This window comes from Apiospora phragmitis (assembly GCF_038363925.1).
Source record: "Apiospora phragmitis strain CBS 135458 chromosome Unknown utg000010l:1.0-9815664.0:1.0-9183399.0, whole genome shotgun sequence".
Taxonomy (NCBI): Eukaryota; Fungi; Ascomycota; class Sordariomycetes; order Amphisphaeriales; family Apiosporaceae; genus Apiospora; species Apiospora phragmitis.
The window spans coordinates 1,025,256-1,050,688 of NW_027117409.1; the positions used below are offsets into that span (position 1 = coordinate 1,025,256).

At 43.1% G+C, this 25,433-nt stretch overlaps 7 protein-coding genes across 7 annotated transcripts; 2 read left to right on the forward strand and 5 right to left on the reverse strand.

Moving 5' to 3' along the window:
• Positions 1-9,096: 9,096 nt before the first annotated feature.
• Positions 9,097-9,751, reverse strand: PG994_010109 (uncharacterized protein; the record flags this gene model as incomplete). The annotated part of the gene is made up of 3 exons (XM_066861518.1): positions 9,097-9,159; positions 9,203-9,704; positions 9,726-9,751. 3 exons carry the CDS (start codon positions 9,749-9,751, stop codon positions 9,097-9,099), a joined length of 591 nt encoding a protein of 196 aa, XP_066710628.1.
• A 48-nt stretch (positions 9,752-9,799) lies between these two features.
• On the reverse strand, positions 9,800-13,298 carry PG994_010110 (uncharacterized protein; the record flags this gene model as incomplete). The annotated part of the gene is made up of 5 exons (XM_066861519.1): positions 9,800-10,484; positions 10,664-11,263; positions 11,308-12,130; positions 12,624-12,849; positions 12,891-13,298. The coding sequence occupies 5 exons, from the start codon at positions 13,296-13,298 to the stop codon at positions 9,800-9,802; spliced, it is 2,742 nt and encodes a 913-aa protein (XP_066710629.1).
• A 1,674-nt stretch (positions 13,299-14,972) lies between these two features.
• Positions 14,973-17,012, reverse strand: PG994_010111 (Cytochrome P450; the record flags this gene model as incomplete). Its single annotated transcript, XM_066861520.1, has 7 exons — positions 14,973-15,147; positions 15,245-15,647; positions 15,735-15,977; positions 16,040-16,182; positions 16,287-16,471; positions 16,547-16,577; positions 16,684-17,012. 7 exons carry the CDS (start codon positions 17,010-17,012, stop codon positions 14,973-14,975), a joined length of 1,509 nt encoding a protein of 502 aa, XP_066710630.1.
• An 804-nt stretch (positions 17,013-17,816) lies between these two features.
• PG994_010112 (uncharacterized protein) lies at positions 17,817-19,003 on the reverse strand (the record flags this gene model as incomplete). Its single annotated transcript, XM_066861521.1, is given in 3 exon segments — positions 17,817-18,381; positions 18,398-18,870; positions 18,941-19,003. 3 exon segments carry the CDS (start codon positions 19,001-19,003, stop codon positions 17,817-17,819), a joined length of 1,101 nt encoding a protein of 366 aa, XP_066710631.1.
• Positions 19,004-19,520: 517 nt separating this feature from the next.
• On the forward strand, positions 19,521-20,944 carry PG994_010113 (uncharacterized protein; the record flags this gene model as incomplete). Its single annotated transcript, XM_066861522.1, is given in 3 exon segments — positions 19,521-19,595; positions 19,674-20,239; positions 20,251-20,944. The coding sequence occupies 3 exon segments, from the start codon at positions 19,521-19,523 to the stop codon at positions 20,942-20,944; spliced, it is 1,335 nt and encodes a 444-aa protein (XP_066710632.1).
• A 679-nt stretch (positions 20,945-21,623) lies between these two features.
• PG994_010114 (microtubule/calcium-binding protein TCTP) lies at positions 21,624-22,425 on the reverse strand (the record flags this gene model as incomplete). Its single annotated transcript, XM_066861523.1, has 5 exons — positions 21,624-21,708; positions 21,771-21,945; positions 22,010-22,150; positions 22,227-22,338; positions 22,411-22,425. The coding sequence occupies 5 exons, from the start codon at positions 22,423-22,425 to the stop codon at positions 21,624-21,626; spliced, it is 528 nt and encodes a 175-aa protein (XP_066710633.1).
• Positions 22,426-24,236: 1,811 nt separating this feature from the next.
• PG994_010115 (Sphingolipid C4-hydroxylase) lies at positions 24,237-25,412 on the forward strand (the record flags this gene model as incomplete). The annotated part of the gene is made up of 2 exons (XM_066861524.1): positions 24,237-24,930; positions 25,036-25,412. The coding sequence occupies 2 exons, from the start codon at positions 24,237-24,239 to the stop codon at positions 25,410-25,412; spliced, it is 1,071 nt and encodes a 356-aa protein (XP_066710634.1).
• Between the last annotated feature and the right edge of the window lie 21 nt (positions 25,413-25,433).

Genomic DNA, 25,433 nt, shown 5'->3' on the forward strand with positions numbered 1-25,433 from the left:
ATGAGCTAGTAATTCGATTAATAAGGGGATTACCCGGATTATTAAAATATGAAGGTAAACTAAGTAATTTAACGGATTAATAAAAAAAAATTAAATATATAACGATAAATATTCTTTATATATTTTATATAAATACTTTTTATTTTAATAATTAATTTAAATATTAATTTTAATTTATTAATAAAGTAAATAATTTTAATGAAATTATTATAAATACTTTTAAAATTTATATATTTTAATTACTTTTATTTTTATAAATTATTACTTATTAAAATAATAAAAGCGATTTTTATCGCACGTTTAAATACTTTTTTATATTATTAATATAAACCTTAATATATTTTATTAAGTTTTTTTTAAAACTTAAATAACGTTTATTATATTTTAATTACTCTTATTTTTATAAATTATTATTTAAACCTTTAAATAATAATATTATAAGAATTATATTTATACCTAGCTTTAATAACACCGTCTAATAAAAAAAGACCCCTACCGCTACTCTTAACACTTCTTAACGAGACCTTATTATAGACGTTAATAATAACGATAATAATAACGAACTTACTCGATAAGTATTAATTAAACGAATTAAGAAACTTAAATAAAAAAGCGCTAATTATTAATATTACTACGTTAAGCTTAAAAAAAAGCGTAACGAGCTCTTAATTAAGGGCACTTTAAAATAAACACTTTATAATATTAATAAATTACGTAAAGAAATACGTCTCTTTCATATAGCCGCTAATATTATTTAAACCCCTATTATATTAAAAAAAGGGTATAAAAATTAATATACCAACACTTTTTAACGGAATAAGCGGAAACTTCTAAAGCTTCTTTATTTAAATTAAAGCCTATTAACGCTTTTATAAAAAGATGTTCTAAAACATTACCTAGTAAGTTATCCACGTCGCCTTATTTTTTAAAAATAAAATACTCGCTTAGTTCGAACTTTATTTAAATAAACTTATAAAAAACGATTAATAAATTAAATTATATTATATAAAAGTATAACGTATTTTCAAAAGTTACGACGGCTTTAAATACGCCTTTAAATTACTTTTCCAAAACCTTAATAAAAAGCGACAGGCGGAGAAGGAACTTAAAACTTTTAAATAAAAAGGATTAACCGTTTTTTATATAACCGAGTTCCGGCGTATTATAACCCGACTAAACTATACCGAAACTATAAAAATTATAATATATTATTAAGGATTAAAAAACGATATTAAAAATAAACTTAGCCGGTTTAACGCCCTTAATAACTTTCTCTCGTATATAGAGTTTATTATTAAAATTAATACTCGTATATATAAATAACGCTACGAAAAATAAGGCGGACCTTAGCGGTAAATTAATCGAACTTAAATTAATACGGGGCGATTATAATAATATAATTATATACCGTTTAAAAATATTACGACATATAGTTATTATAATAAGCCTATAAACTTTAATATTACTAAATATAATAAATAAAATAAAAAGTTACGTAATACTTATTATAACTATTAAAAATTAGGATATTATGCTCGAAAATATCGAGTATTAAAAAAGAACTTTTAACTAGTTTTTAAAAAACGATACATTAATATTATTAAAATAAAAAATACCCCTATAATAATTATTAAAAATACTAACGCTATTATTAGATACGGCAGCCTATCCTAGATAGCCTACTACGACAATAGGTACACCTTTTATTTAGCGGATAAGGAAAATACTAAATAATTTCTTAAAAACTTAAAAAATAAAAAAGACCATAGCCAAAACATTATAATAACGTAAAAAGAACGATCCTTACCTTATAACGAAAATAGTAATTTAATAAATAATATTACAAACTAGTTAGAATAACTTATAAACCATAAACGTTTAATAAGTATACTAATAAATAAATTAATATACGAAATCGTTAAGTTTAAAAACTTAAAAACTAATAAATAGTTAATTATTTTTAATATTCTTTACCCCGACTCAAAATACTTACACTAAGTACTTATTACGGCCGGGTTCGACTAAAGAATCTATAATAACTACGCCGTAAAAAATAACCTCAGAATTTCTTTTACATATAAAAGATATTTTACACTCTTATAAATCTCGTGCATATATAACGTTTATATAAAACATTTCGCGGAGAAACTTAAGTATAAATAGTTTCCCCGAAAGATTAATAAACGACTTATTACATAACCACACCCGGATTATATTATTAAAAAAACTTAAACACCGATCCTTAACAAATAACGCGCGTACTTATTAATATAAAAAGATTTATAATAATTACGGTAATATTACTTAAAAGGACGAGATTAAAAGGAGTATTTTAAAAATTAATACTTTAAATACGCTTAAAAAAAATTACGAGCTTATAAACGTTTAAAAAAAAATACTTAATACTTTTAAAACGTATTAATACATATTTAATAAAAAGACCCTTTTAATATATTAAAGAATTTATAAAGCGTTTATGAATTATTACGAATTTAATAAACTTTTAAGTTATTTAAAAAACTTAAATTTTAAATATTAAAAATAGTATTTTATATAAAAAAGAGTATAAAAACACCTCTATTAATATACCAAAAAGCGCCCTATAAAGAATAAAGAGAATAATAGCGATAATATAAAGATCGATTATAAAAGATTATTAATTACTTATAAGAACAGCGTTTAAGAAACGAACGCCGCCTATTATAAAAAAATAATAATAAACAGACTAAAATAAGTCCTTATATTAAATAATAAATAATTAAATTATTTATAAATATATTATATTAATAATAAGTATAAAAAAAGTTTATATTAAAGCGTTACTTAATAACGAAATATAAAAAAACTATATTTTATTACGAATCATTAATTACCTTAAATTCGAATAATAGGAAAAAAAACGCCCCATACCGACTTAAAACCGTTAATAAAAGATTTATAACTTATAACAATAAAGAAATATAAAAAGAAGTCGCGAACCTTTTAATCGATATTAAAAAACGTTATAAATAAATTACGTATAATATCACGGACGTTACAAAATATAATATAATTTTAAAAATACCTTAATTATAAATAAATAATTTTAAAATTAATTAAAAAATAAGCTAACTTTAATAAAATATATTAAAAAAAAGTTTAATTAATAAGTAACGGTTTAGAAAATAACCCCTTAATAAACTTAAAGTCTTTAAAATATATATTATTATTAAAAAGCCTAAGCTGAACATTATAACGATTATATTAAAAAAATATCGGCAATTCGAAATACTTTTTAATAAGAAATTAAAAATAGGCTTACCGTTTTATATATAATAGGATTATAAAATACCTTTTAAGAATAAAAAGAAACCTTTATTTATATTTATATATAAACTTAACCAGGAATATAAACGAGCCTTAAAGGAATATATTACGAAAAATCTTAAAAAAAGAGTTATATAACCGTCTATATTACTAACAAGCTTCCTTATCCTCTTTATTTCGAAGAAGAGTAAAAACGGGAAACTTAAATAATATATATATATTAATTACTAGAAGCTTAACGAAATTACTATTAAAAACCGATACCTTTTTTTTTAATCGGCGATTTATAAAATAGATTATTATACATTAAAATCTTTATAATACTCGACCTCTTTAATATATATAATTTAATCCGAATTAAAATAAGAAAGGAATAAAAAACCGCGTTCTAAACTAAGTACGGCTATTTTAAATATTAAGCTATACTGTTCGGCTTAATTAATATATTAATTAACTTTTAGTTTATAATTAATTATATTTTATAAAAATATTTTAATAAGTTTATTATAATATATCTCGATAATATCTTTATCTATTCCGAAAACGACGAGTAGTATTAAAAATATATAAAATTAGTACTTTAAAAGCTACAGGACGCCGACCTATTAATAACCTAAAAAAGAGCGAATTCCATTAACGATCCGTCACTTTTATAAAATACGTAATATCCTTAGGCGAAATCCGAATAAAGCCTTCAAAAATCTTAATAATTAAAAATAACCCACGCCTATAAGCGCTATAAAAATCAGATCTTTTTTAAAACTAACTAATTATTACCGGATTTTCATCCCTAGATTTAACAGGATAGCAATACCCCTAATAAACCTAACAAAAAAGGACGAACTATTCTAATAAACGAAAAAAAAAGATAAGGCCTTCTATAATATTAAAAAGCGAATCCTCAACGAACTAATACTTCGCGTAACAAACCCGTTCAAGCTTTTTAAAGTCGAAATCGACGTATTGAACTATATAATTAAAAAATAACTTAATTAATAAAACGATAACAAAAAATTATACCCGGTCGTATTCTTTTTAAAAAAAAAAGTTTAACGAATTAGAACTTAATTATTAAATCTATAATAAAAAATTAATAATTATTATTAAAACTTATAAAAAATAAAGATATTATTTTAACGAAATAATAAAGCTAGTTAAAATCTATACTAATTATAAAAACCTTATAATATTTATTATTATTAAAAAATTAAATAAATAATAAATATAATAATTCGAATTCTTATTAAAATTTAACCTTACTATTATCTATCGAAAAAGTAACGAGAACGGTCGCGTCGACGCGTTAAACTAATAACCGGACCACTAAAAAGAGGTCCCGCTTAAAACGCGGACTATCCTTACTTATAACTAAAATAATAACTTTATACCGTTAAAATAATTAAACGTTATAAACTATATTTAATATAATAACGATTAGGTTACTAAGTTTCGATAATTTAATTAAACCCTCGACCCCGCGAATTATTTTAAAAACTACTTCGAAACCTATAACGGTCTTACTTTCTATTAAAACAAAATCTATATCTCTAAGCGGTATCGCGAAAACTTTATTAAAAAATTTTATAAATATCCTATACATAAATATTAAAGAATATTTAAAACCTAAAAAAGGATTATTAAGTAATTCGATTATAAAAACTTTAAACTAATCGTAACTAAAGTAATCGATAAATATAACCTCTATAATAAGGCTAAAACTACCCGACACCGGCTATATAAAAAACTATAACTAATTTTATTATTAAATAAAATATAGAAAATTATTATATTTAATTTCGTTATTAAATTATTTTTATTAAAAAAACCTTTAATTAAAATTAATTATAATAATATTTTAATAATTATAAATAAATTTATAAAATATACTTATTTCTTATTATATAAAAAATTTAATAATACTAATAACTTAATATATATATTTCTTTAAATAATCGTTAACTAGCACAGGCTACTCGAAACGATTATCTCTAATAAAAATAAATTATTTACCGCTAAATTTTAAAAATCGCTTATAATATAACTTAATATTAAGCATAAACTATTTACGGCTTATTACCCCTAAACGAATAAATAAACCGAATAAATAAATTAAACCTTAAAATAATATCTACGCTACTATATTAATTACGAATAAAATAATTAAATATAATTATTATTTATAACTTAATTTATTTATAATAACGTAAATAATAAAGCTATACTCATTTTATTATTTCGAATAAACTATAGGTACGACCTAGAAATTACTAAGAAACCTTTAAAAAAAAAGCTAGTATTAATCGCGACTATATAAATTAAAAAATTAAAAAAAACTCTAAATTTTATTATAATAAAACCTTACTTTTTTTTAATAATAAATAAAAAGATACGCTAATTAAATAAAATTAAAAAAATTAACTTATAAAAAAAAAGTTTACTTTTTATAACGAAATATTAAAATAAAATAATTAAATAATAAATTAAACTTTAAAAAAATCGAATTATTTAAAATTATAAAAATTATTTTAAAAACCAATTATTAATTATTATTATTTAAAATAATATAGATACACTTTATATTTTATATTTTATTATTCGAACTAGCGGCCGAAAAAACTTTAATTAATACGTAACTAAAAATCGAAATAAATTAATACGAATACGAAATTAACGAAATTATTAATAAAAAAAACGAAACTTTTAATACCTCGTTTAATAAAAAAAGTATTTATTAAAAAATAATACTTAAAAATTTAAAAAATATTTAATAAACGTTATAAAAACATTATAAAAGTTTAAAAAAACGAGGTTAAAATTTATTACGTTTTAATCTATTACTTTAAACGCCTCGAAAAATTACGCCTTAATAACCGCCTTTAACTCGGCGTACTCGGCCGCCTCCAGCTCGTCTAAAGAACGAAAACCACGCCTAGCCATCTCTACGCCGCGCGTTATTAGAGAATTCCGCTACCGCCGGATCCGCTTTAAACGTTAAAAGGCCCCTTAAGCTTCCTAGTGAGCTTTCTTTAGAGCCGCGCTCGCCTCGCGTAAAGAGTCGCTAGCCGCCTATTCTTTAAAGCGTAGGCAACGGGACTCGTTAACGACTCGAAACACCGCGGAAACTAATAGACCGGAGCTATCGCAAGATCGACCATAATAAACGTACTCCTTATAACGAGAAATATTATTTAATATAATATACTTCTATTTCTTTTTTAAATAAAAAAAGTATAACATAGCTTCGAAACTAAATTCGTTAAAAAGAGTAATTAAATTATAATATTATTCGGTTTTTTTAAATTTCGTATAAAGAATAAATTTTTTAACTCGATTTAATATAATAAGCGAATATTATAATAAAATATAATAAAAAAAAAGAATTTATTAGGCCTTAATATAATAAACGAGTAAAAAATATTTAAAAAAAACCCAGCGCTTCGGGAATAAAATAATTAAAAAAAGGAAAATAATATTATAACCTAACCTAATTATACGGCTAAAACTTATAAATTACCGGGCTAAATTTATAATACCCCGCCTAAGCTATAATATTACGGCTACTAACCGCGCTACTAATAATATTAATATAAACACGCCTATACCGTAAAAACGCACGGCGACCACGACGACGGTATTCCGAATAATAACCGGCTAAATACGACCTTAAAAAGTAGTAAAAATAACGTTACGTAAAAGATTACGGGGATTATTAAAAACGGCGAAGTGAGCTAATAATCCGACTAATAAAGGGATTACCCGGATTATTAAAATATAAAAGTAAGCTAAGTAATTTAATAAATTAATAAAAAAAGAGATTAAATATATAATAACGGACGTTCTTTATATATTTTATATAAATACTTTTTATTTTAATAATTAATTTAAATATTAATTTTAATTTATTAATAAAATAAATAGCTTTAATAAAACTATTATAAATACTTTTAAAATTTACGTACTTTAATTACTTTTATTCTTACGAGCTATTACTTATTAAAATAATAAAAGCGACTTCTATCGCACGTTTAAATATTTCCTCATATTACTAATATAAACCCTAGTACGTCTTACTAAGTTTCTTTTAAAACTTAAATAGCGTTCGTTACACAACCGCGCTATTAGTTATACTAATATAGACGCGCCTATACTATAAAAGCGCACGACGATTATAACGACGGTGTCTTAAATAATAGCCGGCTGGATACGACCCCAAGGAGCAGCAAGGATAACGTTACGTGAAGGATCACGGGGATTATTAAAAACGGCGAAATGAACTAGTAATTTAATTAATAAGGGGATTACCCGGGTTATTAAAATACGAGGGTAAACTAAATAATTTAACGGATTAATAAAAGAGGAGATTAAATATATAATAACGAACGTTTTTTATATATTTTATATAAATATTTTTTATTTTAATAATTAATTTAAGTATTAACCTTAATTTATTAATAAAGTAAATAACTTTAATAACTTTATTATAAATACCTTTAAAATTTACGCCACTTAGTTACCTCTGTTCTTACGAGCTATTACTTATTATATTAGTAAAAACGACTTCTACCGCACGTTTAGATACTCTCTCGTATTATTAATCTAAACCTTAATATATCTTATTAAGTTTTTTTTAAAACCTAGATAGTGTTCGTTATAAGTATTACTAGGGCTAAGCGTAAATATAATTCTTATAATATTATTATTCGAAGGTTTAAGTAATAACTTATAAAAATAAAAGTAATTAAAATATAACGAACGTTATTTAAGTTTTAAAAGAAACTTAATAAAATATATTAAGGTTTATATTAATAATATAAGAAAGTATTTAAATATACGATAAAAGTCCGCTTTTATTAATATACTAAATAATAATTTATAAAATTATTTATAATAAAATTATTAAAATTATTTATTTTATTAATAAATTAAATTAATATTTAAATTAATTATTAAAATAAAAAATATGTATATAAAATATATAAGAAATAATTCCCGTTATATATTTAATTCCTTTTTTATTAATCTTTTAAATCATTTATAAGCTTATAATAATCTCGTTACTAGCTCACGGTGATCTATCCCTTAGATCACGATGATCTAACCTTAGTTAGCTTATTTCGAGCGTCGTGCCTTTTATCGTCCCGGGGTTCGTTACGTAACTTATCGTACCTTATTATTATATCTACTTTTATTTATCCTATCGCTACGCGGGCTAGGGCTGCTTATCTTATCGCACGATATTAAAATATAGCTACGTGTATATTAATAGAGCTAGCGGTGCGATTACTAGCTATAATATCGTAGCCGGATCGAGTTATCGTATCCCCGCGCCGGTAAGTGGGGTCTTTTAGCCGCATGATTAGGTCGGGTTGTAATAATAAATTCTATATTTCGATAGTATCGCAACACCGAGAAATGCTATTAATACCTGTTAGACGTGCTGGTGAAGTGCGATGACGTCTTGGTTGATTAGGAAGAGGCTTTCCAGCGAAATCGGTGGTTCACCCGGGGCTGGACGCTTTAAGAACTGATTACTCCTCGTGTAGTAGACTTTTTCTCGTCGGCAAGACCATTCCTTGGTGAAAAATCGTCGTTAGAGCACCCAGCCGCATGTTATTACCAAGATCCAAGTGGCCGCTCTTCCTTCGAGGTACTCCGCTACCGGAGTTTGGTGTTAAAGAGCGATTATCATGGTCTAAATACCGCGAGTCCAAACTAGCAGAGGACAACAGAAATGGCTACGAAATCAGCTTTCCTGGCTCTTCTTATGACGCAGTAAGGTATGAGCGTCAATCAAACAATGCGCTCCAAGCCCCCGGCATTCCAAGCAAATAACGAAGTTGCCACCGTTACAATCTGTACAATAGTAATAAGCCTCCCATATACTGGCCAAGCACACATCGCACCACCCGCTTCCGTTATTCAACTCGACAAGCTCACCTGTTTCCACCTCTAAGGTACCGAAATCGACGCCTTGGTTTTTGGCATAGTCGAGCAGGCATTCCTCAATCCCGACATGGCCCTGCTTCCGAGCCCACCAAAGCGCGCTTCGGCCAAAGTTGTCCTTTAAGGTACAGTCGATCTCTGGTATCGCGAGTAGTTGATTCACCAGCTCTTTATAACTATAGCGGACAGCTACTGATAGCAACGTAGAGCCATAATAGTCCCTCTTGTTAATATTTATCTCCCTATCGCGAAGGACGTTCAAAGCTTCTAGGCCGCCCTGTACTGCAAAGAAAGAGAGCGAGCGTCCCAAGTTATCCTCTCTGCAACTTTCGGTGCCCTCTTTAAGGAGTAGTTGAACGATATCGACATGACCGTGGTGTAAAGAAGCATACAGTGGTATCAGTCCGCTGGGGTGGATATTGTCCAGTCGGCGCCCTTCTCGAGTAGCACCTTCACTATCTCGAGGTGGCCGTTACTAGAGGCAGCAATTAATGGCGTCCATCCGTAGTTGTCCGGGATTGTCCAGTCGGCACCCTTCTCGAGGAGCAGCTTAGCCCTTCTCGAGCAGCGTTTGAACGATTTCCTTGTGCCCTCCGGATGAAGCAGCGTAGAGAGCATTGCCGTAGTCTCCGCTTTGCGCGTTGACGTCCGCGCCCTTCTCGAGCAGCGTCTGAACGATTTCCTTATGCCCTCCGGATGAAGCAGCGTAGAGAGCATTGCCGTAGTATCCGCTTTGCGCGTTGACGTCCGCGCCCTTCTCGAGCAGCGTCTGAACGATTTCCTTATGTCCTCCGTATGAAGCAGCCTGGAGAGCATTGCCGTAGTCTCCGCCTTGCGCGTTGACGTCCGCGCCCTTTTCGAGCAGCGTCTGAACGATTTCCTTATGCCCTCCGGATGAAGCAGCGTAGAGAGCATTGCCGTAGTCTCCGCTTTGCGCGTTGACGTCCGCGCCCTTCTCGAGCAGCGTCTGAACGATCTCCTTGTGCCCTCCGTATGAAGCAGCGTAGAGAGCATTGCCGTAGTGTCCGCCTTGCGCGTTGACGTCCGCGCCCTTCTCGAGCAGCGTCTGAACGATCTCCTTATGCCCTCCGGATGAAGCAGCGTAGAGAGCATTGCCGTAGTATCCGCCTTGCGCGTTGACGTCTGCGCCCCTTTCTATCAGCAGCTTGACCACCTCGAGATGACCTTCAACAGTGGCTAGATACAGAGACGTTTCTCCGTTACTGTCCCTTACACTAACGCTATAGTTATTTCCAATTGTATCCACCGCCCGTATCAGACCAAAATATGCTGCTAGGTGTAATCCCGTTCTACGTAGCCCTTGTTGACTGTATCTTGGAAACTTGTAGCTTATTTCACTCGCTAGTGATGCTTGACTTGCTGCTTCGACTTGCCTTGTCTTAATAAAAATGACAGCACTTTGTCGTCTGCGTCAGCGGCACGGGCGTGAAGCCCCCAGTTCCGAGCGGCGTAACTATATAGGCGATGCTCTGCGAGCCGCTTCTCGAACTCTTTATCTGTCTCGCAGTGGCCACTGGTGAAGCTATTGAATGATAGGTATGTCGTACAAACCGTCGTCATTTCTAGCTCGATATCTGGAAACCACCGCGCCTTTTCTGACTCAAAGTATTCTTGGGCCGTGTAATGCACCAGCCGGATAATTCCGCTCTGTTCGTCCACTGTCACCAGTCCAGCACACACAGAGACCAGATGCTCGATTCGGGGGCCGTTCTCTGGATCAAGCGCCAACTCATCACGCTCGACTCCTAGCGCATGTTGCAGCTCAACTTTATGTAGCTGTCGCTTCGCGCAGGCAATCCATGCTAAGACTTGCTTAGCACGTCGTGCCCGATCTGCCAGCTGACCTTCAATGCGTTCCATGGCGTTCGTATATGCAGCGCTGTACGCAGAGTCTCCCTGGGCTCCTGGGGCCATGCCGCGCAACGCTTTCCGGGTGGCCTTTGGCGTGTCCTTTCCTTGGAGCGACTCCAAATAGAGCTGGGCCAATAGAAACCTACCAGAGTCAGCGGGTTCGCCAGTATACGCCTCACCACTTACATTCCATGGACAGCATCCGTAATAGTATTAATAATCGCGTCCCTCAAGTCGATTTTCTCGGTTACAACGGCCCCAAGCTCGGCAATATTCCCCTCTAGGTATCTGCGGATGTCGGAGTCACTAGCACGTACTTCGAGATGCGGGCTGCCTTCAAACCTCTCGCTAATATCAGGAATCACCCTCGACGTTGCAAAGAGATGGATCTTGCTTCGTGCCTGCAGATCGAACAGCGTAGAGAGGAAACGGGCCCGGCAATCGTCCGACGTTTGGCACTCATCTAGGGCGTCGACCACAATAAATACTCTCGAGTGCTCGGATACGATGGAGTGGAGTGCCTGAGATAGTTCTTCCAGCGTTGGCCTCGTTCGCTTAGGGACATGTCGATCGTAGAGCTGCTGGATAGCGACCGGTAGAGAGGGTCGGACTTGAGCAAGCTGTTTTAAGAGACTTGCAATCAGGTCTTCGATCCTCTGCTCGTCTTTGCGCTTAAAGTTACAGTACACATAGGCAATAGCCGATGTACTATCGTCCCAGAACCTGTGCTCAAGATCGTCGATCACGCTCGAGGTGAGAATCGTCTTGCCTGCTCCGGGCATACCTGGACAGAACAAGGTCTGCTGCCGAGTTTCACGCCATGTCTGGTACTCCTCGGAATCCAGCAGCCACTGTCCCGTCCCGGGCTGGCGCCTTCTGAGGTAGTCAGAATGTTGCGGCCCATAATTGAGAGGGGTAAGCCAGTCAAGAACATCCCGGTCTTCTTTTCGATCCAGAACGGATTTGTTATAAGCGACATGCTCTTGTATCGCAGACACCGTGGTCGATACTGTTCAAATATTAGACTCATCGAGCTATGTGGAGACGACCAAGTATGAAATAGTGTATTTTTGTCTGATTGTATCCGAGGCCCCTTTCGTAAAAGTATATCAAATTTAAAAGCAACTAACCATCTAGAAGAAGCTCGCTTAACTTCCTTTCGGCCTCGACCTTGGTTGGTGCAATCCGCTTAAGGATGTCCTTCGCATACGCCGCCGCCGTCATCGCCGCATAGCCTTGCCATTCCTTGTTCTTATGCGTGTCGGAGTAATCGCAAATACCACGAATGACCAAGCACGGGAAGTGATTCATCAGCCCAGCCGCCTCCATCTCGAAGCACAGGACGTCCTTCTCGCGCGCGAGCTTGTCACGCACCACAGCATCCTTCATCAGCTGATTAGCAGAGGCGATCAAGCCGTAGTGTACCGCGGGGTTATCGTCGTCCACGTCCCGCGCCCGTCGCAAGACTAATGCAGAAGTATCGGCACTGCACGATGTCGTACAGCCTGCGTCGTTGTTAACGGGATGGGTAACATCAGTGCGATACAGACGGTCGGTGCTCGCATCGGGCTGACGGTATCGCTTTCGGAGTTTCGGCCACATCTCTAGGGTAGTATCGATCACCTCCTTAATCTGGTGTCCACGTCGCTCGTAGTGTGCCTTTACTCCACTGACGGCTGTGCGCAGTACGGTAGGTGGCTGCGCTAGAAAGCCTGTCTCGTGGAACGTCTGGTCCTGAATCGTCTTGCCAAAATCGTACTGGAACACACCCCCCGACCGTCCCGAGGAGCACTGACGACGATGTCGCCGAGTCGGATATCGTTCTTCGCACTTGGTGCGCCGCCGCCAATCCCGACCATCAGACCAATGCGCACATTAGGAAAGCTGTGCAGCATATCGCGCGCGACACTCGCAGCCGACGCCGTGCCATACTCGCCCCTGGGCAAGACAGCAATGACGACGTTATGTTTTCCCATCCTTCCAAGCGTGTAGCTATTGTTGTCGTGCTGCGCGCTGTGCTCGGGGCTCTCGTGTTCATCGTCGAGGAAGACGCAAGCAGCGACGTACTCGGTAGAAATCGCACAGACCCAGCCGACTGTGTAGGCTTCGTTAGCCAACTGTTGTTTCGTTGCATCTCCGTCTGGCTGATCTCTGACGATCTGTCGGGCTGTGGCCATCTCGGCGTGCCGTCCAGCCATCAGCAGTTACTCCGATTCGTACGTCGGCAAGATTATCAATAGCGGTAGGCTCTCGCTCAAGAAGAGGATTTATGTGATCAATGATGCTGCTTGCGGAAATGTCGAATAGCGTTTTCGGTTAAATCATTAACCAGAACGTTACTGGCGTCATGCCTCGCATTAAAGAAGGGGAATGGCAGCGACAGCGAGGGTTATTTCAGCCCCGATGGACTTGTTTCCGCCAGAAAGGCAGCCATGCCTCACCAGTCGGCGGGCAATTACCATCTGTCCAATACGGATGAGTAAGAACGCCATGGCTGCAGGCTGTATGCTGAATCCTGTATATTGGGTGTGGTGCAAAACAGGGCCATTGGCTGGGAGCGAAATGGAAAAACACGACAGGGCGGAGAAGGCCGGCTTCAGTCCCTGACTGTTCCTCGTACGGTCCTGCTAGTGAACTTCCGAGATTCCCAACACCAAGATAAACCAATCGCATTATGACGGTGAGCAGCCGCAAATGAACCATCCACTGCGACATACAAGGGCCGCTGACCTAGGGCGACGCCAGCAGAGGCCACCAGTACCAGATCCAGTCTCTTCGCCCGGGAGCCTTGCCAGCGCAACGACGAGTGCAGCAAGGCCACTAGATGGCCACGGTGAGACTTGGCGATCTCGCAAGCCGGTAGTTTACCGAAAAGGTAGCCTTCAGCGGTGGTGCGTAAGGTGAGCAAAATGCGTCTCTGAAAACGACCATATGAATTGCGGGTGGTGCTGGACTCGCCATTGCTGAAGTGATGCACTCATTGTAGACGAGCGTTGAAGGCAACGAGGGTGTGCGGAAGCAGTCAAGCGACCGTGGCAGCGCACAGTATTGCGTTTCAATGTTCGGTCACTGTAGCGAGTCGAGAATAATAAATCAGAGTCATCATCCAATGGAAATTGCGTTCTGGAAATACAAAATCCTAGAACGCCGAAGGTGACCATAGCGATGTGGTGGAGCGAGCCATCAAAAAGCTGGGTGTATGTTTATCAAGGCGTCTGGTTCAAAATTGGGCATAGTTGGGCCACTCAAAACAGCAACGCCTACGAAGCGAAGGTACAAAGAGAAACGGTAGGATAATCTGGGAACCGAAAATAGCACGATACGGTGCTAAGCACCGTTTAAGTCCGTTTCGCTTCGATTTAGCTGATTTTTTGTATAGTCCGTGCGGCGGTGCTGGGTCTTCGTTTTCTGGAACACTTTGTTGCACAAGGTCGGCATCCGCTCTCCCCCAGACAAGAGCTTAGAGAGCCGAATTAGTACTAGGGTCGGTGACGACCTGGGAATCCTCGGTGTTGTATGTTTTTGCCTCCTTTCGCGAAGCCTTTTTGCTCCTCCCAATATCGCATCACGTTTCCTTCTCAGTTCTCATTCTTATTAGGCGTGGATAGGACTCCATAGGACAAACAAAGCCCTTCGGTCAAATCTGGGCTGTAATAAGAGCCAGCGCAGGAAAACCTCATGCGCTTTTCCCCTTTAGTTTTCGACATGACTTGTGAAGTGACGCGAGAGGGCGAGAGAGTCTTGGCAATTATAGAAGTCTCATATTTACACACAATGCTTAACGCCTGGTTCCCATCAATCGAGTCATACACACAAATATATATATTTCTGACTGCTGTGGAAATGGCTTTTCATGAAGGCTCCTTAAACGGAACAAGTTTCATCCAGCATTTCTGCCCCCTGGGTTGCGAGGAAATCAGCTGATCCGACATTTCCATATCCCCGTCCGTCATGGACTCGTCCGGTCGAGTCGAGTATCGGGAGTAGACATCGATCAGCAGAGTTTTCATCTCCGCCAGCGCCAGACTTATTTCCATTTTGGTCAGTTGACTATCCAGCAAAAAAAAAGGGGGGGATGAAGCAAGCGGGCGTGACAGAAAGAAACTGGAAAGCAAGCACTCACTGTTTCCCAATACAACCCCTCCCGCCGCTAGCGAAGGCGAAGAACAGCCGCTTCCTGTCCAGGTCGCCTCCGTCTTCTGCGAGCCAGCGGTCCGGGTTAAACCGCTCGGGCTCCGGGAACACGCGCCGGTCGATGCGGTGTGTCGAGTACGCCTGGGCGCTGACGATGGTGCCGCCGGGAATGTAGTAGCCGTCGATGGTGCGGCCGCCCGGGGGAACGTAGCGTGGCAGCGACATGGGGATGGCGGGGAAGCAGCGCAGGCCCTCCATGACGGCGGCGTCGAGGTACGGCAGCTTGTCGAAGGGGGTGTCGGGAGTGGTCGACTGGATTTCTTCCTGCAGCCGCTGTTGGACGTGCAAGGACCTGGGCTGGGAGATCTCCCACATCAGGAAGCAAAGAGCATCTAAAGGGCGCGAGTTTCAGTACCTGATCAGCATGGGGGATTGCAGTATGGAAGACACTCTATGACTAATGAGAAAAGGTCCCTTACCTCCAGTCGTATCTATACCAGCAGCCATATGATCAGTGCATTCAGCAGCCATGTCCAGCTGCTCCAGATCATAGTTCTTGTCCTGCATCCGGCTGAGCAAGGTGAACTCGAGGGGGTCTGATTTCGAGGTGGCAGTCAGGACAAGGTTGTCCGCCAACGGGGTCTCCCTAGGCTTGGAAAATAGCGCCAGAATATTCTTTACTATGGCGTGAAGTCCAGGATTGTAGTACGATAGGAGACGGTCTGGTCGGGATGTCAATACATGGTATTATAATATCCAGGGACATTCGGATGGATGGAGTCACGAACTTTGAAGGCTATCGTCGAAAGCGACTTGCCGCATGATCTTCTCGTCTTCCTCGTTCTGAAGCGAGTCGGACCCATAGGGGTGGAAGAGATGATGACTGACACAGTCAAAAGCATAATCATGAAGACCTGGGATGAGTTGCTGTCAGTACAGGTAATTATGTTGATGATAATGATTGCTGGAAATCCGGAGTGTGTTCCGTACAGATCTGAACCAAGGAGTTGGTTAATGAGCTTTGCTATTACAGAAAGATACGCGCGAGGAAGGGAGAGAAATGGGAACGTACAAAGAGGTCGATACTGCCACCTATCGACTTGGAGCATCGATCGACGAATCTCTTGGAGCGCTCCTTGATCCCATCCATGGACGCAGAGCGTAGCACATTTGTGTTCGCGTAGCGATCCGCCAAAACTCGCTTCCGCTTGGCATGCTGTGTGTGTGTGTGCAACGGTCATTAAGGGGCACCTTTCTCATACCACGCACGACTTTCCCCCCTTTTACTTACATCCTGCTTGTTCAACGTGCTGAACATCGTCCTACAGACAAAACATGAAACCAATCAGTTTTTCTCCTCTCTTCTCCCAGTCTGGCTTTCCCTCTCTACCATCGCCCAACCCGTCCATGAAGTAGGTAAGTACTCACCTCCGCCCGTAGACCTGGAACAAGTCGTAAAACTCCGTCTTGTCGTAGCCGCTGCCTCCGGCGCCGTAGATCTCCTTGACGCCCTCGGCGGACGCGAAGGCGACCTCGCGGGGCGCGATCCGCACGACGGGGCCGTACCGCAGGTGCAGCCGGTGGACGTATCGGGTGCGGCCGGCGCGGAACTCGTGCCACTTGAGGACCCACGACGTGAACAGGGACGACGGCGGGCCGGGCACCTGACGCAGGGGCGAGGCCAGACAGGCCCAGACGTAGGACGCCGCGAGGGCGAGGAGGACGCAGCATGCGAAGGCGGGGCTGAAGAGTATCATCTTGTGCTCACTCCTATATGAGTGCTTGCTTGCTGGAATAAGGTAAGTAAGTAGGCATCGATTGCCCGCCTCGCACTGGACGGAGTTTGGGGGTCCTGAGGCCTGAAATGACTATAGTTGATAAGGCAAAGGGAACTTGAAGCGCTCTAGGGTCACTCTATTTCTTGCTGTATCCAATGTTCTTATGACGTCCCGGCTATCGGGTCTCTAGAACTGCCATACTTCAGCCGAAGCCGGGGCAGTCGAGGAAAGGGTCCTTGGCTTATCGCGATAGTTTACTAATAGTATGCCTTGTACTTGACTTGGGGGGTGGGGTAGTGGGGTCGGGTATTTCGGCGCCTCCAACAGAGGATAGATAGGGTATCACGTAGTCAAGCCGAGTTGGACCAAGAGATTGCCGGGCCGGCTCAGTGTCATCAACTGTCTTCTCATTTCTCATCAATGTTTTTCTTAAGGGAGGCGCTTGACAATAAGCCTTACAGGAAATTTACCTTCTTCGAGAGCGTAAAGAGAACACTAAGCGTTCTGTTTCCAATACAACTCTGGGAAGAAGCCCCAGCCCAGAGATCAGAAGCCTCCAAATGTATATGCGAAGACCATTTAGTAGTGTATACACCGGCCGTTTGATGGGATATATAGGCAAATTCAAGCCGACAGACAGACTGCAGTTTGCAATGACACATTCCCAAGTACACTAACGCCTCCTGCCGTGTATAGTCTTCGCAAAACCTAACCGCAACATCGGCGGAACTTCAAACCGAGAAAACCCAGGAAACATCCTGCCTGGTAGAGTGACACTGGGCATTATGATTCATCCATGACTTCGTCCTCTTCCTGCTGGCCTCCCTTCGAGTTCGATGCTGGGCCAGACTCGCCATCCAGGAGAGCCACCATCCTCTCCAAACCCTCCACTTCGCCCATGGCGAGCTTTCTGCCCTCGCCCTGCCACTCTCCATCCCGCACCTCGCCGTCCTTGCCCAGTTCCAGGCCCTGCACGTGCTCCAGGTGTCTCCGCGTCGCGCTCTCCACGTAATTGACTCGCTCGTGGCGCCAAGTCTTCCGCCCACTATCGTCATCGTTGTCGGTACTATCCGCCTCTACGTTTGGCGTAGGTGCCAGGTCAGGGGCCATGGTGCGCAAGGACGTCGAGAGCGCACGCAGCGCCTGTAGCTGCGACAGCGTGAAAGCCGTCGTCGTGCTCATGGGCGTGTCGGGGCCGGCGTCCTTCAGGGAGCCGACCTTCTGGTGCAGGAACGCCAGGGGCGCCGGCTCCGACGGCTCTTGGCTGCTGTTGGTCTCCTCCACTTTCACGTCGCCGGGCATACCCAGGAGGCCGCGGAGATCCGACACGAGGCGCGCGTTGCGCTCCCTGTTCGGCGTGCAACAAAGCGTTGAGGCGCATGCTCTCGCGCAATTTCTTCCGTAACTGGCCAATGGACTCTAGCGTCGGTTTGTCGCTGCCGTTGGCATTCTGTTGTTGTTGCTGCCCGTCTTCCGCTGCTTCTTCTGTCGCAGAAGATACGGAGGAGAAGTCGAGGCCATCGTAGTGGCTGAGGCGGATGTAGTTCCGGAGATCCGGCGGCTTCACGCTGAAGATGTTGCGCAGCACGTAGAGCTCGAGCTTGTCGAAGTTGCGGTCGATGTTGGTGCAGAGCAGCGTCTCGAGCTGGTGCGTGCCCGACTCGATCTCCGTCTTGGCCTGCTCGGCGTACTCCTCCGGGTCCTGCGCGGGCGCCTTGCCGCGGACGGGCTTGAAGCCCAGCGTCGCGGGCGGGAGGTTCAGGAGACCCTGCTCGACCGAGTTGAGGGCGCGCTCGGCGAGGATGTTGATACTGTTGATAATGTCGTCGATAAGAGACTGCGATGGGCGGCCATTAGCAATAGGCGCAGAACAACAACAACATCATGATCAACAACCAATTGCTTACAACGGGGGGGTAGCCGAAATGCTCAGTTACGAGCTCGGTGTCAGAGGTGGCCGGCGCCGCCATGGTGGCATGTTCGTTCAGGAAGTGTGCTTTGCGATCGGGTGAGAACAACGCGTCTCTTGTCTGTGATCGCGATTGATTGATTGATGGTGTGACAGCAATTAATTAGCGGGTTCCGCGGGCTGCTAAAATGTCAATATTTGGTTCTAGTTTTCGGGAGGGGTCCCGTCGCTAAGGAGCACTCCCTGGAAAACCCCTGCAAGGTTAGCATTTACCGCTGCCCCCAAGCTCCCGCTGGCTGACACTTTCAGGTGGGTGGTTTGGCATGTGGCATGTGGCTTAGCGACTAATGATACGTCATCTCTGCATATGGGTAGGGTGAATTCGTTTATTGATAGGTCGATTTTGAATTCAAGCTTGTTAAAATACCGAGTCAGTCAGTGTGTACCTTAGGTAGTAACTAAAGCATGCGTATCTTGAGATCAATGTCTATTCTTTAGTACAGAACGTCGTTCAGATCTCTTCCAAACACTCATGCCTGGCTTCTGCAGAGAATAACCCCTCATCTTTTTGATTCATCATGTCGGACTGGAAAGGTATCGTGAAAAAAGGGTGGCATCCTGAAAAGGAGGGAACCACCCTACGAGGCCAGGTTGTACGTCGTCTTACCCCAATTCTCCGTCAATTTTTCTAAAAAAGAACTACACGCTGACCTTTCTAATATATCAAACAGTCCGGTCTTCTCGGCCGCGGCGGGGACCAACCTGCCTCAAGGTCATGCAGCCATGATGCCTCCCCCATCACCTCCCTCAAAGACCCGGCGTCATTCGCACCACCTCCGAAACGAAGCGTGGCCCCACCGCCGTCGGTGCCCTACTCGACGACGACGGGCAAGCCGCCAGCTCCCGCACCCCCGGCGCGGCCGGCAGCCGACGGCCATGCTGCGTACCAAGCCCAGCAGGACGAGGGCGTGGACGAACCGGCGCCGCCACCGAAGCCCTACAGAGTAGATACTACCGGGCTGTCTACCTCGCACCTGCCACCCCCACCGACCCGAAGAGGTGATGGCCAGACACCGCCCCCGGTATCCCCGTCAGCGAGAGCACCACCGTCATTACCACCGGCCCGCGGTGGTCCGCCGCCGTCACTGCCCCCTCGACTGCCCCCTCGCTCCGGCGCCAGCTCGCCCGTCCACCGCGCCGGGTCGCCAGTCCATGCACAACTGCCGTCCGCCTCCTCCGGAAACCTGAACCAAGGCGCCGTCAGCAGACTAAGCCAGGCCGGCATATCTGTACCACGGTTCGGCATAGGCGGCGGCAGCAAATCTTCTTCTGCCGTCGCTGCCCAGCCGCCGCCCCCACCTCAGCGGACCGCTTCTCCCAGCAGTTTCAGCAGCAAGGCCTCGTCCCATATGAACGACCTCTCGGCCCGGTTCTCGCGACTCGGCGGCGGCGGCTCCTCTTCTTCTTCCCTCCTCCTGCCACTAAAACAACAACACCACCACCACCAGCGACGACGACATCGGCAAGCCAAGGCACTACCTGGGCTGAGAAACAAGCGGCCCTGCGCACGGCATCCAATTTCCACAAGAACCCGTCCTCTGTCTCGCTGTCCGAGGCGCGCACCGCCGCCGGCACAGCCAATAACTTCCGGCAGCGGCACGGCGACCAGGTCGCGAGCGGGATGCGGACGGCGAACAGTCTAGGGCAGAAATTCGGGGTGGTCGAGGCGGCTCCTGCAGCTCAACAGCAGCAGCAGCAGCAGCAAGTGGGCACCAAGACTCCAGATACAACGCAAACGACAGGAGGAGCAGGAGGGATGATGGGCCAACTCAGCAACTCCCTGAGTGCAGCCGTAGCCAAGAAGAAGCCGGCGCCGCCGCCACCCCCGCCTAAGAAGAAGCCAGCGATATTGCCGCCACCACCGCAACGGCAAACTCAGGCCTCTTCGACCGAGGAAGACGCGCCTCCGCCCGTGCCGATGAGCACGAGGCCCAAATTTTAGCCCACACGGCCGCATAGATTGGAGGGGAACGGGCCGGCATATCCAACTGCCTATTACCTAGTTTCACAGCTTGCCTCATGCCTAGAGCTCGAAGTGCCAAAGAACAGTGTTCGTTGTAGAAAGTGGGGGCCTTCAAAGTGATAGATTCAAGACCGATCCGACCATACCGAGGGTTGGGAAAGACTGAGTAAAGTTTCTTGTCTATAACACCTTTACAGGGGGTCTGGTTACTTACCTATATGTAAGCACACCGCAAATAGTACCATAGAGAATCAAAGCTCCAGGGAGACCAGAGCATTGAAAATCGAGTTAGGGGATAATTGTTGTCTACAAGAGACGGGAAATCGGTAAAATGAAAATCACTGCAATGCGGCCGAACGCCCCTATAGGCAACGAAAAGGCACGCATTGTCTCACAAATAAGGTGGCCCGCATACAGCTGCAAGCCTTATGCACAGAGGCCAGTATGCGACGGTTTTGAGCCGCGGTTGCTTTAGTCATCAATGCTTGAGATTTCGTAAGTTGTCATTGGCACTTTCGGCGACAGGCGAAGTCTATATGACGAGCAATCGCATAATGGCGAAAGCATCAGAAACCTATCACCCCAAAGTTCCTTTTGTGTGGGTTTTGTACCCGGTATATCCACGTTCCCATGCGCCCTATGTCGTCCGTTCAGGTACTTAAACCTTCATCTCGTTCATGCCGTGCTTCCAGAAGGTGAAGTAAGGGGTCATGCCATCCTCGCGGTAGTTGACGAAGACCAGCCTGTGGAGAAATCTTGTTTAGTTGCCGAGCAAATTACCAATCGGTGTGAAGGCTGAACTTACATGCATTTGCCGGCGGCGACATCGTTATCCTCGTTATCGCTCATGTAGAAATCGTAGTCCTTGATGTTGGGGAGGATCTTCTTGGCGTAGGCCTGGGCCTTAGCCTTGAAGTCGTTGATCTCCTCCTCGGACTTGCCCTTCTCAGCCATGGCAGCGGCGACATTCTTCATGTACTCTTGAAGCTCGTTAGCGTATGATTTTGAAGACCCCAAAAACGGGGTGGATCGGGGGTTGCTTACTGCCAAGGTGGCCAAGGTAATCCTTCTTGTTGTATTTACCCAGGTTGATGAGGCGGAAGGAGTATTCGATGTCGAGCTTCTTCTCCTCGTTGTCGTCGGTACCCTCGTCAGCCTCCTCGGCGGAAGCGTTGGCACCAGTGTCTATTTGGATGGCGGGGTCAGAAACAAGCAACGAAGTAGGCCAGGGTGAGTAGTCGGGGAGATGGCGAAAACGTACCGACGTTGACGGCGCCGATGGTGATCATCTTCGCATCAGCCTCGTAGACAACGCCATCGACCTCCTTCAGGTCGTAGGAGTCCGAGATCAACTCGGCTCCGTTGAAGATATCCTAGATTGCGGGGTTCAGCATGCCAAGGGTCGTGAGAGCGACAAGGTCGTGTTGCGCGGGGTGGCGACTTACAGTGAAGATAATCATTTTGACGGTTGATGTGCTGAAGGAGAGATGTAGATGTAGAGGTCACAAAAAGAGAGCGTATGCGAGTGATGGCAAAGGAGACAAAGGGGAGGGAAGCGAGAAAAAAGCCGTCGGTCGGGTATGGCTTCGTTGAAGTGGGAAAAATAATCCAGTCTAATGAGGGGCGGCTTTTCCCAAATGAGGGGCAGAGTCTGATATTCTGGCTTTTCACCCACAGGCGCTCTCTCAAAGGCCATAGGGTGAATAGAGGGGGCCCAGACCAGCATGTGCAGTAGAATTTTGCACCTCGAGGCTGGCCTGGCCTGGCAGAAATGATTACAGTGGGTCCACCAGGCGCTGAATTCAATGGACAACAACAGCCAGCCAATGGAGGGGCTTCTTCAATTTTGCTTCCTGAGCTGCTGAGAATCTGTGCTGTCTGTATCATTTTCACCACTAAAACGGCAAGCCTTCAAGATGGTCAATAGACGTGATAGCAGCCACAGAAACAAGTTATTACGTTCAATACACCTGCAGCATTTATTTGAGTGTTCGTGCACTTGACTATACCATTTGAATGTTATACAAGCGCTGACAGCATATCGAATTGTAGAGCTTTTGGTGCTAGATCTGGTTATTAGTCCGGAGGCTTCTCAATAAAGGCACTTCTACGGATAGTTCAATGTTGGAGTCTACATAGGTCTGCTACTGTATGTACATCCTCTAGTCCATCCTTACCTAATATTAACTAACCCCCTTATGGGATAGCTGCGGACTCTACTGCACATCAACAAGGCAGAATTCGATGCTGGCTGCAAAGGATGTACATTGTAATGTTAACTAGTGCAATTAGTGCATGTGGTGCTGGAATTGACTTATTTCCAGCCTCAGTCTGACCGTTCCAGTATTTGCGTTTACGGCATCAATGCTGGGCATCCATGGTTCGCACTTGGGTGCCTTACGTACTCCGTACCCGGAGATGTATCTCGGGTTGCTCGTTTTCTCGCAATGATGAGGATAAAAGACAATTAAACCACTATTGGGTGAAAATTGCAGCAATACCAAAACACAGCGAGTATCCTTTTTTATATAAGCTCCCTCATCCCAAGTGGATGTAGGCTTCATTGATTGGTGTGCTTCTGAGATGCGGTACCACAAGTCCACACAATCCCATCCACATGGAGATGGATGACGGTTTGCCACCATCAATCAAACTTCATTTCAATTCATGAGCGAGCGCATTGACGGTTCTCCCTAATACATTATTTGTATGAGCCAGAAATCACAAGAAACAGTGAACCTGATGATAGTGTGCAAGCCAGCACATCGAATCCTAATGAATATCTCCCTCTGATCGTGCCACAAATAAAAACACATCGTCAGACGTCTTCCCATTACTGTGCTCCGTGCTCCGTGCTGGCCTGCAACTGCTGATTCGGAGTCCGGGGAAGCACGGCTGGGCCGAGCAAGCGAGATTGATAAAAGAGACAGCCCTCGGAGCCTCTCGGGGATAGAAAGGGAGAGCGACAGCAACAGTCCATCGATCGCATTGCATCCATCCATCGCATTGGGCATTGGACCCGATTAATCATCCGCATTATCTTCCTCAGCTAACCCCCAAATTGCTTCCCATCTACAACTCAAAAACTGCCCGACCCTTCTACAATCCTTCTAGTCTCATTCACCTTTTTGCAACTGCCGTTTTGTCAAAGTCGTACACACTCCTTTTTCCTCCCGACCCTTCCGAAAGCTTTTGTAATTACTGCCCACCACCACCAATACTCACCTACCACCCGACACGACCCTGACGCGACTTGGGCATCTCTATCCCGATGGACGTCGTCATGGCGGCCAACGTAACTCTGCCTGAGGCCCTGCCTCCGCTACCTACATACGAACTTACACAAGTCTCTAATCTGATCCCTGGCGTCGACAACTTCTACGTATCTCTGATGGCGCCAGTCGTCGCATACTGGATCGTCTCGGGAATCTTCCACTTTATCGACGTCTTCGACCTCTTCCCGCAATACCGCTTGCACACCCCGGCCGAGATCGCCTCCCGCAACCGTGCCTCACGATACGAAGTCTTCCGTGATGTCATCCTGCAGCAGATCATCCAGATGGGCGTGGGCGCAGTTTTGGCCTACCTCGACCCCCCTGAGTACAGCGGCAAGGAGGAGTACGATGTCGCAGTCTGGGCGACGCGCGTGAGATTGGCACAGAGAGCTCTGCCGTCCATGCTTGCGGTGCTCGGTATCAACGCGGCCAGCATGGCCAAGAGCATGTCGGCGACGCACCCGCTGCTTGCCGGAGCTCTCTCGGGCGGTCACTACCCTTTCTTGACCACCGGATTGGCCGGACCCGATGGGTCTACCGTTCCGGCCTTCGCCTCGTGGGAGATCGCAGTGGCCAAGACAATATTCTGGATGGTCATCCCGGCTATGCAGTTCGGCGTCGCACTCCTCTTCCTCGATACCTGGCAATACTGGCTGCATCGTATCATGCACACGAACAAGTGGCTATACAGTATGTTGAAACCAGACGGTTAACTTTGACGGGATCTCCGCTAACCCAATATCCAGCTACTTTCCATTCGCGTCACCATCGCCTGTACGTGCCCTATGCTACGAGCACTCTACAACCATCCCTTTGAGGGATTCCTTCTCGACACTTTGGGTGCCGGTATCGCATACAAGCTGTCCTTCATGACCGCGCGCCAGGGCATTGTTTTCTTCACCGCGTCCACCATCAAGACTGTCGACGATCACTGTGGATATTCCCTGCCGTGGGACCCCTTGCAGCACATCTCGGCCAACAACGCTGCTTACCACGATATCCACCACCAAAGCTGGGGCATCAAGACCAACTTCTCGCAGCCTTTCTTCACCTTCTGGGACAGCTTCCTGGGAACCATGTGGAAGGGTGATACTTCGCTGAAGTACGAGCGATCGAAAAAGAACGCCGAGAAGGCTGTTGTGGCCGAGGCCAAGAAATCCCAAAGCTCATAAGCTCTGTTGTTCCAATATCTT